The 15,343-nt window shown below is 45.3% G+C and overlaps 1 protein-coding gene across 1 annotated transcript in view; it reads right to left on the reverse strand.

Moving 5' to 3' along the window:
• GRK3 (G protein-coupled receptor kinase 3) overlaps positions 1-15,343 on the reverse strand; it is a 66,332-nt gene that overhangs the window by 40,809 nt on the left and 10,180 nt on the right. The window contains exon 2 of the mRNA XM_032706065.1: positions 8,264-8,340. Within this exon, the coding sequence (XP_032561956.1) occupies positions 8,264-8,340 (77 nt within the window). The remainder of the gene's footprint in view (positions 1-8,263; positions 8,341-15,343) is intronic.

The following is a 15,343-nucleotide window of genomic DNA, read 5'->3' on the forward strand; positions in this document are numbered from 1 at the left end:
CAGCAGAAAGGTGTTCTCAAACCCCTGATGTCAGTATTTGCCTTAGGAAGTTCTGCTCAGTATCTGAACCATGTAAAGAGCCAAAGTGTTCTGCCAGAGCATCAAGGAACTGTTGTACTGTGGTCAAAATCAAAACACAAAGCCAGTAGTATTCAGTTAGTAAATACACACAGCACTTAGGTAAAGAGGAGCAAAACCACTAAAACAACAGTGACAGAGCCCAGCTGATTTTCCTGCAGGAATTTCTGAGCCTTCCTCTAGTTCATTTTGGCACTCTGAGAAAGCTGCTGTGAGCTGGAGGCTCAGAAACAGATGGTTCTGCTGCTCTTCACACTCCTTCCCCTTTTAATCACAGAAATTATAGGCAGAAGTATCGAGAAACATTCAGAAACCGGTGTGCTGACTTCTGACCCCACCTATCTAATCTCCACAGACACACATACACGTGTAAGAGCAGGTTATTACGGACACAGTGGTGTCGGGGAAAGGGGCCAGGACAGAGGGAGCCAGCTGCCCTCCAAGGGTCCTGCTCTGCTCCCCTCTGGAGCCTGGGGATTCAGAGGCCTGACAGTGTCCATCCCTCACCTCCTGACAGTGCACCAAGTGACGTTCTCCAGCCAGACCTTGCAAACCCAGACCAATTCCCCGGGGAGCTGCCATGTGTATTATGCATGCTCTTTTATAGGACAGATATTGGTATGGAACAATAGCAGCATTTGAAAATGAATGCATGGGATAACTGATAGCCAGAGCTCTCCAGCTCCTCTGCCCTGTGCCTGCCTGACCGCTCCATCCCTTAAAAGCACTGCTGAAAGTGAGAACACTTAATAGCTCCAGTAATTTAGATTCTACTGACTCTGCTGCTGGTTCCTGAGCTGTTCTCCTGTTACTGATGAGTTATCCCACTGAGAGGAATAAGCAGCACTGGCAGGCCCAGAGAATCTGCTCTATTAGTAATACAGAGCTATGCAGGTAAATCTCATTAAAGTTGTTATTATGCCATGATACAGACATGGAAAACTAATATTTCCCTATTTCACAGTGGTGTTCAGATGCTTAATTAGCCTGTGAACTGTTTCAAGACACACTGATAAAATCTCCATGGGAGTGCAACCGTTTCAGATTGACTGAGGAATTGCTGGGTGGGAAGAGGTGGAAATAAGGATTGTGGACGAACAGTGATGGTGTACAAGGAGAATATTCCACCAGAAAGGGACTAAGAAGGCTTAAGTGAGTACAAGCAGACAGAAAACACTACCTTTGGCAGTGTTTAATTAATCAAAGAATCTCCTGAACTAGAAAGGACCCACAAGGATCATTGAGTCCAGCTCCTGGTCCTCCACAGACATCCCAACAATCCCACCCTGCCCCTGAGAGTGTTGTCCAAATGCTCCTTGAGCTCTGTCAGCCTTGGGGCCGTGCCCACTGCCCTGGGGAGCCTGTTCAGTGTCCGACCACCCTCTGGGTGAAGAACCTTTCCCTGAGATCCAACCTGACCCTCCCCTGACACAGCTTAAAACCGCAGCAAACGGAGCTGGGAGAAGAGGTTGGAGAGCCACTGCTGCAAGAGACAGAGGGCTTGGCTCTGCAGCTGTGGGAGGACTGAACCAACCACCCAGGGCCCATCTGATCCTAAAGGAATGAGTTTACCTACGAGCTTCCTGGGGCAAACCAAACACACCTATGAGAGGTGCACAGTGGGGCCGCTGCAGGTGGTGCAGGGCTGCCTGGTGTGTGTGTGTGTTTGCTGGAAGCTTCACTGGAAACACCCAAGAGAAATGTCATTCAAATAATTTATAACTTGTTCTCTCTATATATAGTGATATTTCTTAATATTCTCTTCTTCTCTCCTATGATACTGATTTAATTAAAAATTTCCAGTCTGCCTGGAATTCTTGACAATTTAACCCCAAAACTGTGTAACTGTGCTGCTCTGCTGAGATAAAGACTTCTTCTCCGTGCCTTAAATCTTCCAAGAACTACACTACATATAAATGCAAATATACCAGCATATGTAAATTATCCATTATGTGACGTTCCAGATGATAGGATATATATTTTTCCTATTTTAAAGCTTAGATTTAATCTGCAACTCCCCTGGGAAATCACACAACTGAGCATCTTCAACCCCCCACAAAGGCAGGCAGGGGATCAGGCTGCAGTCCAACAAAGAAATGCTCAATTATTTATCATCAGAAGAAAAACCCAGATGAATATATGCATTTTGATAGTGTCTTTGGATACTCTTTGTCCCTGACATCAAGACAGACAACTCCAATGCACATAAAATCTACAGTGGGAGTTCCATCAACATCCCTCTAAACAATCTCCGATGTAATTCATGCCAAGCACCACTTTATTTTACCACAAAATAAGAGGGTTTTGAAAGAAATGTAGCTTCCAGTAACACTGACATTATGACATAAAAAATAGATCATAAATCTAACACTAATTTGGTGAAAAACATTGCAAACAGCAGAAAAGGCAGAGTCTTAGAAGGCTCTGAGGGTGGATTTTCTCTCTTTCACTGTTCCCTCCTGTTTGATACAAGCAGAGAGAATGGTGTAAGGAGCAGCTCCTCTGTGAGATGTCTCACATTAACGGTTTCTGTTTCGGTTTACAGTCACACAGTTTCCGACATCTACTTGTGGTTTGGGTTCTGTGTTGTTTTTCACTGATCACAGAACTGTGCAAGGACAGCACGGCTTCAACAGATCCCTGAGAGCCTCCTGCAGACTGTTCACAACCCAAGCTCCAGTCTCAACTTGTGTTGAAAATAAGAAATAACACAAGAAAGAAGAAGATCGGTCTTTAAACAGCATTTTAAATGTCATTTTTTGTTCATAAAGCAACTTCCTAATTTTGGTGGTGTCTACTTCTGTGTGGTGGCTGCCAAGTCAGAACCGGAACCCCAGAGAAAAACCACTTGAACAAACAACCTGGCTCCTTGATTTTACAGAAAACCCACCAAGTAACGATTTTCCCTGCTATATGGCTGCACATTATTTAACATCAAAGTACCAGAATAAAGCAAAATTATAGCAGTGCTACAAGTCTCATGACACAGCTAAGAAAAGTCATCCCTGCTCTCTTCACAGCCAAAAACTCAGGTGCTTTTCTTTACTCCCAACCAAGTTTTATTGCCTTCATTGTTATTTCCTCAGAGGACTATTTAATTAGTCCAGAATGCCAACAGCACATAGATCTTCTGCTTAAATTAAACAATAGCTTAAATAATGCTCTAGGGAGGCACTTTTCCCAGCTTGTTATTTTTAGGCAGCTCAGGGAGGGCAGTGCACTGCCACACTGCCAGCACAAAGAGGAAGAGCAAGAATGTTTTTCTCCACAGATTTTAACTCCTTTCTAATGATTAGCACCAAAGCTCTGAAATAATGAAATGAGTCCATAACTAGAGAAACAAGCAACAGAAAGCATGATTCATTGCCCCAAAAAACACCTCTGTTGCTGTTCACACCCTAGTTTTGGGTTGGTTTTTTTTTTTTTAAACAGAAAGTTGTCCCTGACCAAGCTAGAGGAAACAGCAGCCAGAAGGGTCAGGAGCACGTTTCCCTCAAGCTGAGGCAGAAAAGTCCCTGTGCAGAAGGATCTACAAAATAGAGCAAATGCTCTGGAAGCTCAGCTGAAGAGCTCAGGACCCATAGGATGTGTGCTGAGGGGAGCAGGATGACGGGAGCAGAGCAGGAGCCTCCAAGCCCCTCACCAGCTACATGTGGGTAGGAGGCAGCACTGGTGCAGATGGTAAAATGCTCACCCCAGCTGGGAAGGCCTCCAGCTTGGAGCCTGCTGGTTGAGGAGGATATGAAAGACAGTGAAATGAATCACCCAAGAAAGATCATTCCCTCACTATGCAAAAGTGGATGGTAAATAGGGGGAAAAAAATGTTTGCAACTTGTTACACGACACCTACAAGTTGGTTTAATTAGTTCTTCTACAAGTGATGAAAATAAAGATCCAGCTTCATGAAGGAAAAAAAATGCAAGTTACTTCCTAGGCAAGGTGAAAAACTCACACTTCAGCAAGACCAGCTGCTGAAACAGCTAAAGTACGTCCTGTTCTCCTCCTTCCCAAGACCCAAACCCAACGGTTCTGCAAAGAGATGAGAAACTGAGAGGGGTGTAGACAAACCACCACATCTCACCAGCTTCAAGAGATGAGAGCAGCCTCTTTGCCTTCAGGAGGGAACCAAACAGTCATCAGAGAAGCCAAGGCTGAACCGAAGCAGGACATGAAGCTGTAGGATGCTTTAGCATCACATCCCAGGATTTCTAATTCAGCTTTATTCCCTCAGGAATTCCCTCACAGGTAGATGCAGTTTGCCTGAAAGCCCAGTGTCAGACACAAAAGTCACTGAACTATAAGTGGCAGCAAGTTTGCTCCAAAGCATTTAAGAACCAACAATCCTATTCTGAAGCAACATTGTGACCTGACTCCCTTTAATGCCCCCAGTCACCTTGGCTGCAGCAGACCCTGATCTGCCCTGCAGCCACACTCCTGACAGCTCATTTCCCACCTGCCCTCTGAGAGCAGGGGCTCTCCAAGGGTGCCCACCCTGCAGGACAAGGGAGCACGAGAAGGACTCCACATGCAATCTTAATGCAGTTATGGAGTAGATTCCACACATAAATTATGGATATTGGGATACCAGAATCTTGGAATGGTTTGGGTTGGAAGGAACTTTAGAGCTCATCTCATTCCACCCCCCTGCCATGGGCAGGGACACTGTCCACTAGACCAGCTCTCTCCAAGCCCTGTCCAACCTGGCCTTGGACACTTCCAAAACCATCTCAAAACGTCTCTTTTTCTAAAGAAACTGATAATCTGGTGTTGTAGCAAACAGGATGTGGTAAGAAGAAAACCAGCTAAGGTGGTTACGCACTCGGCTTCGAGACATGCTGTACTTCCCCAAGAGGCTTCTGCTGGTGGAGGAAGCAGCTTCTGCAGGAACAGCCGGCTGTGCTGGGCTGGCAGCACTGCCAGAGCTCTCGTCTGGGTGCTCCAACGAGCTTCACGTCCTCTGACTCATCGGGCCGTTCTTAGAGAGTTCAAGATCATTCTGGAGCATCGCTCCAGCAAACAGCAGTGCCAGCATCAAGAGATGAGGGCAGCTTATTTGCCTTCATGAGGGAAAAGATGTAAACAGAGAACAGATGTTTGTTTATGCAAATATGATTAAGCCTTCAGGCCATTGTCCCCCCTGATGAGTTTCCTGCTCTTAATCTGATCCTAAAGGTTTTGGTTTCCAAGCCCAAGCTGCCTGTGTAGTTGCACACCTGAAAGAAGTGGCAGGGAGGAAATTTAGGCCAAGCTTTGACAGTGGGACCTGGAAAGCATTGACCCTAAAAGGATTTTAGGGCTCATTAAAGATAAACACTTGCAGATGATAAGACCAGCACCATAATTAGACACATCCATAGGGAAACATCCACAGGAACGACTCTGCATGACATCAGAGCCCTTGCTTCAGACAGCTGATCAAAGCCTGGGTTTACATTTGAAAGGATACTGAAAACTACAGAAAAAACAGTGACCTGGAGCTGTGAGGAAGAATTTAGGTCTGGGGGGAAAAAAAGCTTAACAGTCCTCATCTACAGCATTTGCCAAGCTAAAACCAAGTAGCATGACGCAGTTTTATAGTCAGTATAAGAGGATACAGCAGTGCATACTGGATGGCTCCTCAGCTGAGGAAATAACGGCCCCGAGGAGCTGGCAGGAACAGATGAACCAGCAGAATCACAGCTCAGAGACTCACTGCACTCGGGTTCATTTAGACTCCACCCCACACCTGCACGCCCAGGACCTGCCCTACCTGTGGTCTGGCCACATCCCCGCCATACAAACAGACAACAGGCAGAACAAAAAAGTGATTAGACTTTTAATTACCTCCCCATATTTCTTTTCACCAGCCTTTTGCATAATGCTTGCCTAAAACTGCAGGTACTTTACCACAAGCAATTATGCTAATGTCTGGAAACAGAGCTAATTGAATGGCAAAGAACACGCTAGAAAATGCAATAAAACTTAAATGAACAACCACAGTAAGGAAATAGAATATTTTTCAGTGCAATGCCAAGTCTGCTGTTAAAAACAGTCGTGTTTAGCTTTAATCTTTTTTTTAATTCCATTCTAAATCCTACTTCAGTTTCAGAAATAACTGAAACTCCAGCAAAGCGGTAACAGAACTGCTCCCTCTTTCCAGGTTATCCAGGACAAGTCCTGCTCTGACAGTACCAGGGCAGAGGAGGAGAAAACCTCTCCTCTCTGCACAGCTCTAGCTCTGCAGCTCAACATCTGGGCAAGAAACTAATACGTTAATGAAACTCCAGGCTCTAAAATTCCAGGTTCAATGGCTACTACAAACACTGAGGAAGGAAAGATCTAGTCCTCCCAAACTTCCACTTACCTAATTGTAATTGCTGTAACTTATCAAAATAACTGCAACGGTCCTGTTTTTCAGAACCAACTGGTAATGAAAAGCATTCAATTACATAAATATAAATACCTATTACATAGAAGTTGGCCTGTTGGACTTCTTTTTTTTTTTTTTTAGAGAGAAAAAAAAAAAAGGACTTCTTCATTTCACTGTCCCCAAACATACTCAGTTGAAGCCAGGCTGTGTTTGGTTGCTTAAAATTCCGCTTATTTTGCAACTGCCATGCTACAGCAAAATATTAATGATTCAGCACAGGCATCTGAGCTGAAGCACACACTGAGGTGTCAGTGCAAGCAAATGAGGTATCTGTGCATTTATGTGGTAAAATTTTTGGCCACAATACAAAGTCATAGTTTCATGCACACATAACAGACCACACATCAGCCCAAAGATGCCCCCGTGTCACCACCTTTCCCAGGAAACCAGGTACAGCAGCACTGTGTTCACTGCAGTCTCAGTGCATTTCAGACAGGAATAAAACCATTGACCTCCTTGAGTCTTCCCAGCCTAATCCTCATTTTGCAAGACAGGAGCAGCTGTGCTGTCCCAGCCAACCCACTCCGCAGATCTGCTGGACAAAGATTTCACAAGCCCCTCAAGAGATCCATTCCCTGCTTTACTACCCACCCTGCTACTAAAACAGGTTTCTTTGTATCCAGATTTTTTTTACTTGAGACATTAAGCCTCTGGAAAATGGACTAACCTCATCATTTCTGCAACAGCTTCTCTGGGTTTGAATAATGTTCAACCTCACTTCTCCCTTTTGCCACCCACATCACACCCTATTTCAATACTTCCCTGTAGGTCACATTTAACAGACTGCTCAGCAAAGTCTGCTCATTCCCACTGCTCTTTCCTGGATTCTCCCCAGCAGGTCCATGTATATTTTGTAATCCAGTGCCAGAATGGACAGAACATTCTGCCAGAAGAGGATTATTTCACATGCCTCACTGGCTACAACCCTGATTTTATATTTAGTTGTGTGATCCAGCTGAGCCAACACAACCCAGGGCTCGTGTCACAGCCAAGTCACTGAAACACGTCCACCCACCCCGAGGTTCTGCACCCTGTGTTTGTGTGATTGCTCCAGCACAGCTGGGGAGGGCACTGCTGGATCTGACTGTGGAGCACTGCAATTTTCCCCTTCTGTGGTTTACGGAGTGTTTGCAACTCTGCCCTTGTTTTTGGTGTGGTCACAGCACGTCAGCAGGACACAGAGGTTCTTGAGCCCTGCACTCACAGTTAACTAAAACACTGATCTCTGACGTTCCTGTGCAAACTCCCTGGATCCAGCCTTCCATGGAATACTGATTAATTGCTCCACAAGTCCACTTTCTCAAAGTTTCACCCCCAGCACAAAGTGGTTTCACCCAGGCCACATCTCCCCTTGTTGTGAGCAAGAACATGACGTCAGAGGGTCAAGACAATACCTATGGGATCTTTCCTACTCCTGCCCCCTTATGAACAGACTCATTACCTCTGTGAAGGGAAAAAAGCTTAACTGATGTGACACATTATATTGTTGACAAGCCCATACCAAGTAATATAATTTTCTCTTTGATGTTTCCAAATAATTTAATTATTTTCCCTGTAGTTTTCCAGAACCTGAAGTTGACAGATTGCCTTGCTTTGTCTTCTTCCCTTTCACAACACTGTGTTTTATTGAAGACCTTTGTTTTACTAAGTCCTGTTCCATGGTTCTTCAGACCATCTACAGCACTGATTTCTCAGCAGTCATCACAGAGAAATGTAAAAACCAAACCAATCTTTAAAATATTTACATGAGTAACATTTGATTGCAATAGCACTTACCAATTCTCTGATGAAAGATCTTGTCAAAGGTTAATTCACCCCTCTCCTCGAGGTATTTCTGCATAACACTGCGGATACTGAAGGAAAAAAAAGAAGAAAAGGAAAAAAAAGAAGAGTTACTTGAAATTGCTTTTTTTAAACCAGACCTTTACCATACTTTAAAGAAAAGGATCAATGAAATGAAATATCCACGTAAAAGACTGGACAAGCTGGATGTATGAGCTGAGGGCAATGAGGTTCAACAAGGTGAAGTGCTGGGTCCTGCCCTTGGGTCACAACAACCCCACACAACACTCCAGGCTGGGGACAGAGAGCCTGGAGAGCTGCTCTGGACCCGAGGATGTGCCCAGGTGGGCAAAAGGCCAGTGGCACCTGGCCTGTACCATCCATGGTGTGGCAGCAGGACCAGGGAAGTGCCCGTCCCTGTGCTGGCACTGCTGAGGCACCTCCAGCGCTGGGGACAGTTCCGGGCCCCCAGGACAAGAAACACATTGAGGGGCTGGAGGATGTCCAGGGAAGGGAACAGAGCTGGGGAAGGGTCTGGAGCACCAGGAGAGGCTGAGGGAGCTGGGGGGGCTCAGCCTGGAAAAAAGAAGGCTCAGGGTGGACCTTCTGGCTCTCTCCAACTCCCTGACAGGAGGGTGGAGCCAGGTGGGGGTCAGGCTCTGCTCCCAGGGAACAAGGGACAGGATGAGATAAAACAGCCTCAAGCTGTGCCAGAGGAGGTTCAGTTGGATATCAGGGAAAATTCCTTCCTCTGAAGGGCTCTCCAGCCTTGGTACAGGCTGCCCAGGGCGGGGACCATGTCAGGTCTGGGCCTCGGGATGATCTCTGGGGTCACAGCACTTCCCAGGGGGCATCCTGGTCACCACTTTGATTCTTTATTCCTGCATCAGGTTTTAGCTCCCGTAAAACAAACGTACAAGTCATTCCGAGCTGCCTCAGGCTTTAACACTGGAGCTGCCAGGGATCAGCAGAAAATGAGCCAACAGTAGCTCCATTAGGCACCTCACTTGGCTGCAGTGCACTTAACATCTACTTTGCCTAATTTATAATGTCACAGTCTCTCATTTAAACCACATTAACAAAGATTTCCTTTATTTGTCAAGTAACCTCAATATTCATTGTAATATAATGCCTATAAAAATTTCATATGGGCAACAATACAAGTACATAAATTTTAAAATCAATGCAGGCCAGCCATGCTGGGCCTTGATAAAACAACTCTATTGTCACAGTATCAAGTCAAAATTCCACTGGACTTTCTCTGTTTCCAATTTTAAAACTGATATTTTCATAGATACGATGTATTATTATAAAAATAACCTTGTACAAAATACTGATGTTCTAAACCATTAAATATCACTCCTATTTCTGTAGTAGCAAGACTGAGCACCTAATCCTTGTAAAACGAGGACTCCAAACTATTTCATGTGGGATAAAAATGAACAGGTTGGTTCTTGCAGACAAATTTTAACATTTTCAGAACAACAACTGAATTTCTGTGGTTATTTCTCATCCGTTTTTTCTCTAAGGCCTCTCCATTAACAAATTATTGTGCAGTCATGGTGAGCAGCAGAGCCCTGCTGACCTCAGAGACCATCCCTTCTCTTGTGCTCACACAGACACCATCACCTGAGCCTCTGAGAAACCTCACAATTATTAACAAATATCTCATCCATTGAGGGAGGAAAGTATCCACACTCCTTCTCAAATGAGGGCCTGAGGCACAAGGAATTACTTGAACAGAAAAAATTCTATAATAAAAGCCAAGAACTTTGCTGGAAGGCCCTAAGCCCCCATCCGGGAAACTATCCTATTAATAGTTTTACTGTATATCTCCAAGGCCCACATGGAACACAGATCTATGAACACTGTGATCCAAAGCGAGAACTCTGGAGGCCAACCACCACATCAAGTTAGACAAGAACTGGGAGGGCTAAACACTGTTAATCAGGTTTGAGATGATAAATTATTCAGTGACGAACTTGCTGTTTATTTGTTCTTTAAGAACTGGGTCTGCTCTCTGTGTATTTTAACAACCTAAACAAAATACTGATTTCAAACGAAGAGGGAGCAGTAAACAGAGATCACAGAATCCCAGGCTGATTCGGGTTGGAAGGGACCTTAAAGCTCATCTCATTCCACCCGCTGCTGGGGCAAGGACACCTTCCACTAGAACAGGTTGCTCCAAGCCCCATCCAACCTGGCCTTGAACACTTCCAGGGATGGGGCAGTCGCAGCTTCTCTGGGCAATTGTGCCAGGGCCTCTCCACCCCCAAAGGCAGGAATTTTTTCCTAATATGTAATCTAAGTCTTTTGCCAACCAAACTTTCCCCTTGTCCTGCTTACAGAAGGACCCTCTTGTAGATAAACAAGCTTGGTCTGAGTCACCAAAGCCCCCCAAGTTCCCCCTCCTTGGCCTCCTGGCTGCCCCGAGCCATCAGCGCTGCCATCACAACCAGCACTGTCCTGTTCCCACTGATCACCAGACCATTAGTAACAGAATAAGCCTTTTTCATAATAATGACATCAAGAAAGCTTTCCTCTGCTCCAACAAGTGCACTGCAAGAAATTACATCAACAGATCTTAGTCTAGACAATGGGAGAAGATAATGAAAATTTAACGTGTGACTGAAGTGTCCAGGAAAACACTGATTGTGCAACGAGCAAATCTCTCCAGCGCCTCTCCTCCTCTCCCGACATCTCACACTTCTGCTCTGATGGATAACGTGTCAAAGGAACAAAACGTTTTTTGCAGCTACAGAATCTGAACAAATCTGTAAAATGATCACAGGCTACAGGAGTCCACACTGCATTCCAGCTCCTCAACAACACTCTCACCCCTTTAAAATCATTTCTCCTTATCCATATGAATAAATAGGAATAAATTACATGGATTACTACTACCGAGAATAATCACCTCCTAATTCTCACACGGAAGTTAAAAGGTAGAAATCCCATTGAGTTCAAAGAAACGAAGCAGAGTCCGTGTATCCTTCACGAGGATGGAATATTTTAAAATGGACCTTAGCACATTCCACAAACAGGAAGGTTCCCTCTCTGCTTTTGTCTATTGACTCATTAGTTGCCCTACACATAAACAATCTGGGATAAAAGCTGCATTTCACAGAAACGCAGCCATTTCTGAAAAGCCTTCCCCAGCCAGAGATGCCGTCAGCGCAAACCATGCACTAATGCGAGAAGTGGCCGCTTTTGCACGAGTTCATCTCGGTTCACAGCATGATCTACCTTAATAGCAGCACTCAAAATGGGCAGAAACAAAAGTTGGCTAAAAATGAAATCCAGGGAGACTTCAGAAACAAAAGTATATCTGACTGGACGGCAGCAAAACCTCTTGAAAAAATACGAAGCGGCAAAAAATTCAGACACGCTCCGTTTGCGGTCCACAGGCCCCGAGACAACTGAAATACGAGGAAAAGCATATTTAGGGAAAATCAAAAATCAGGCTTAAAATGTTGTTAGAAATGCAACTTGGACTCTGGGTACCTCTTCCTGGGTACCTTTTCTTTCATGGAAAGGGTGGTCAGGCATTGGAAGGGGCTGCCCAGGGAGGTGGTGGAGTCCCCATCCCTGGAGGTGTTCAAGGACGGCTGGATGTGGCACTCAGTGCTCTGGGCTGGGTGACAAGGTGGGGATCAGCACAGGCTGGACTCGATGATCTTGGAGGTCTTTTCCAACCTCAATGATTCTGTCATTCCATGACTTGCTGATTTAACTGTGCCCACATTAAGCAGGAGCATAGCAAAGCCCCAGGGCCAGACGCCCAGCAGTGCCCACCCCACAGCTGGTCAGAGATAACTCACGTAGCAGTGACACAGAAAAGAGGTTTTGGGAGACGGGTTTTTTTGTAAATGAGACAAGTATCTTGACCCTTAGCAATGCCAACAGTCCCCACATGGCACTGGTGCCAGGAGTGTGGGCAGCTGAGTGCTCCTGTATCTCTTACAGCCCCTGGGTGAAGCTGCCCTCAGAGACTGAGCTGAACAAACGCCCCAGGGCTTGCGGAGCAGGTCAGAGCACGCTGCCTGCCCAGAGCAGGCAGGAGGATGACTATCTGCATCACCATCAAACCATGAACTCTGCAAGCAGCACAGGTCACTCCAACCTGGTCAGCTCCTCCGCCTCCCCAGAAAAGGGATTTATGTCAAGCACGAGCTGAAAAGTCTGTTAAAAGAAGCTTCAGGCTCCATCTTGAAGCTCTAGATACTCCAGCCAGCATCCTGGTCTTTCAGACTTGATCAAAGAACGCCGCTGAAAAGCAACCTTCAAGGTTAAAATCTATCCTGTAATTAAACAGCTCTTGCTGCCTGTGACAGCCTGGCAGGGCACAGGCAGCAGCCGCAGTGCCAAGGTCGGTACAGGCGGAAAATGTCTACTCCAAGACATGTCTGAAAAACTAAGAAGAAAACACATTATGTTCTTTCCAACACAGAAAAGGACACGTGCACAGCAAGAGCATCCGCAATCCTCCCTCTCAGATGAGCAACAGCAGCAGCAGCAAACCAGGAGGTCCCTTGGAAAGGAGCTCACCCAGAGCCAGGACTTGTCCTTGGCTGCAACCAGAGCCAGTGCCAACAACAATCACTCTTGCTGTTGCCCTGTAACAGATCAGGAATAGCCTGTGGCTCCAAGGATAAGCACGGCACTCAAGAGAAATTAAACTTCTGCTGGGAGTACAAGTGTGTCTGCCACAGCAGAGCCCACAGGATGGCCACTGGAGCCCGAGGAATGGCCCATCGGGCAGCCCCAGTTCACACGGGCAGCAGGAGCATGACCACAATGGATGTGGGAATATGGAGAAAATAGGAGTTACAGAGGAGAAGAAAACAAACAGCACTTGTTTTGGTATTTCCAAGACAGATAGGGAGGGGCTTTTTCCACAGAGTGACAGGACAAGGGGAATGGTTTCAAACTGAGATTACATTTAAATTATATATCAGAAAAAAATTCTTCCCTGTGAGGGGGAAGCCTGAGCCCTGGCACAGGCTGTCCAGAGAAGATGTGGCTGCCCCATCCCTGGAAGTGTTCAAGGCCAGGTTGGACAGGGCTTGGAGCAACCTGATCTAGTGGAAGATGCCCCTGCCCACAGCAGGGATTTGGAATGAGATGACCCACAGCAGGGATTTGGAATGAGGTCCCTTTCAACCCAAACCAGTCTACAACTCTATAAAAGTTCTCCTATTCATTTTACATGGATCCTGTCCCTGAAGGTTTGTTACAGGAGTTCTTCTGAAAGTACCTCACACCTTAGAAGGGGAAAGGGCAAAGAATGAAGTGACAGGATGTATCCATACACATACTCCTACTATTGGAACTAAGTCAAGAAGCTACTTACTATTGGATCTTAAAGGAGTTTTTAATTATTTATCATCAAAGCACATGATTTTTTCTTACAAATCAATAAGAGTTCAGATTTGTGGGATGTTATCTGTTGTACAGGTGCACATATACACACCACAGCTTGAGAAAGGAATGCCTGGTCTTGTTGCCAGCATTAAAGAACCAGAGCTGCATTAAGAATGAGCAGTTACAGCCACTAATACATTCACGTATAGGCTGAAACAGAAACAAGAGAACGGAAGTACAAAACAAGAATGAAACAGCAGCTTTACAGAGACTGGGGGGAGCAGAGTTCAGAAATTAACTCTATCAACATTTCCTGTATCATTGCGGGCAGGTCATAAACTTTATCTGCTCAGATCCCCAGTCTGTAAAATAAAGCTGGATTTATTTTCTCCCTCCTTTGTCGTCAGAGCAGGTACCATCCCTCTGCCACATGTGGCTCCTGTATCCAACAGCACACTAAGCTCCTGATGGCCCCTGGCATGTCCAAAAACTACTCAAACACTAATAATTATTTCAAGAAAATGCCAGATATTCAGCAATTCCACGGCCACTGCTGTGTCTGCCAAGCTTTCCCAGTGCCTGCCCTCTGCACTCCCAGCATTCCTTCTCCACATCACAGAGTCACCTTCACTTATTCCTGTGTCAGAGGTAATAAACAGTGAGCACTCACAAAACATTGAACCCATTTCATTCTGCTTCCTCTCAGATTGCACCCAGCTCAAAGTTCAGCAGAAGTCAATACTTCTGCAAAACGACTTGGTTCTCACATGCTGTAAAAGCTATTTTACATGCTGTCACTTTGGTTCCAGCAGTTCATCAGGCAAATTCCCAGCACAGAAAAGCAGAAAGGACCATCAGACCATTTAACCTGATATATTTATCTATTACTTGTAAAATCACAGAATCACACTCAGTCTTGGAGGTCTTTTCCAACCTAAACCTTTCTGTGTTTCTTGATTAATTAGTTCAAATGCTCATTCCACTCTCATTCTCACCAGCTGACAAAGCAGCAATGAGTGAACCCAAATTCTGATTTCTCTCCATAAACATGGCACACCATGTGCATACCACCCCTTCCACGGGACAGAACAGGGCTCTGCCATTTTCTGTCCCAAGTTCACCCATTTCTGCCCCATTTTCTGCCCTCACACCCCCTGAAGTTCACACCAAGCCCCCTGCCAACTCATTTCATTGCAATGAACTAATGCTCTTAGAACTGACGTGGATGATTAACAACAAATTTCACCCCAGAGCCCTGTGTGATGGAAGGGATTAAAGCTCAGCAACACCTGCCCACACCCCCCTCTGGTCCCTTCGTCAGGACACAAAGCAGCTTCACTTATGCAAATTATATTAATGGAGAAGTTTACAAGGAGGGAGCCAAAAGCAGTAGCTGTGTAGCTACAACTCCACAACACTCACCAGCCTCATGTTCCTTGAGGATCACTGGCATTATCAGTGCTGAAATCTGAAACTAATATAAAAGCTTCTAAGTACATGAATTTTCCAGGAGTAATTACACCAAATTGCAGTGTCAAGGACTTGCCCTTCCACCAGATTGCTGCTGCTGAGAAATTACAAGAAAGAGAAATCAGAGCAAAATCACATCTCCTCGCTCCGACTGCAATTAAGTCATTCACCAATCATAAATTACTTTTTTTTTTTTAAACAAATACAAAATTACTGAAGACGTGCCAATTTTTTTAATCT

The sequence above is a fragment of the Chiroxiphia lanceolata genome, chromosome 18 (genome assembly GCF_009829145.1).
Source record: "Chiroxiphia lanceolata isolate bChiLan1 chromosome 18, bChiLan1.pri, whole genome shotgun sequence".
Classification (NCBI taxonomy): Eukaryota; Metazoa; Chordata; class Aves; order Passeriformes; family Pipridae; genus Chiroxiphia; species Chiroxiphia lanceolata.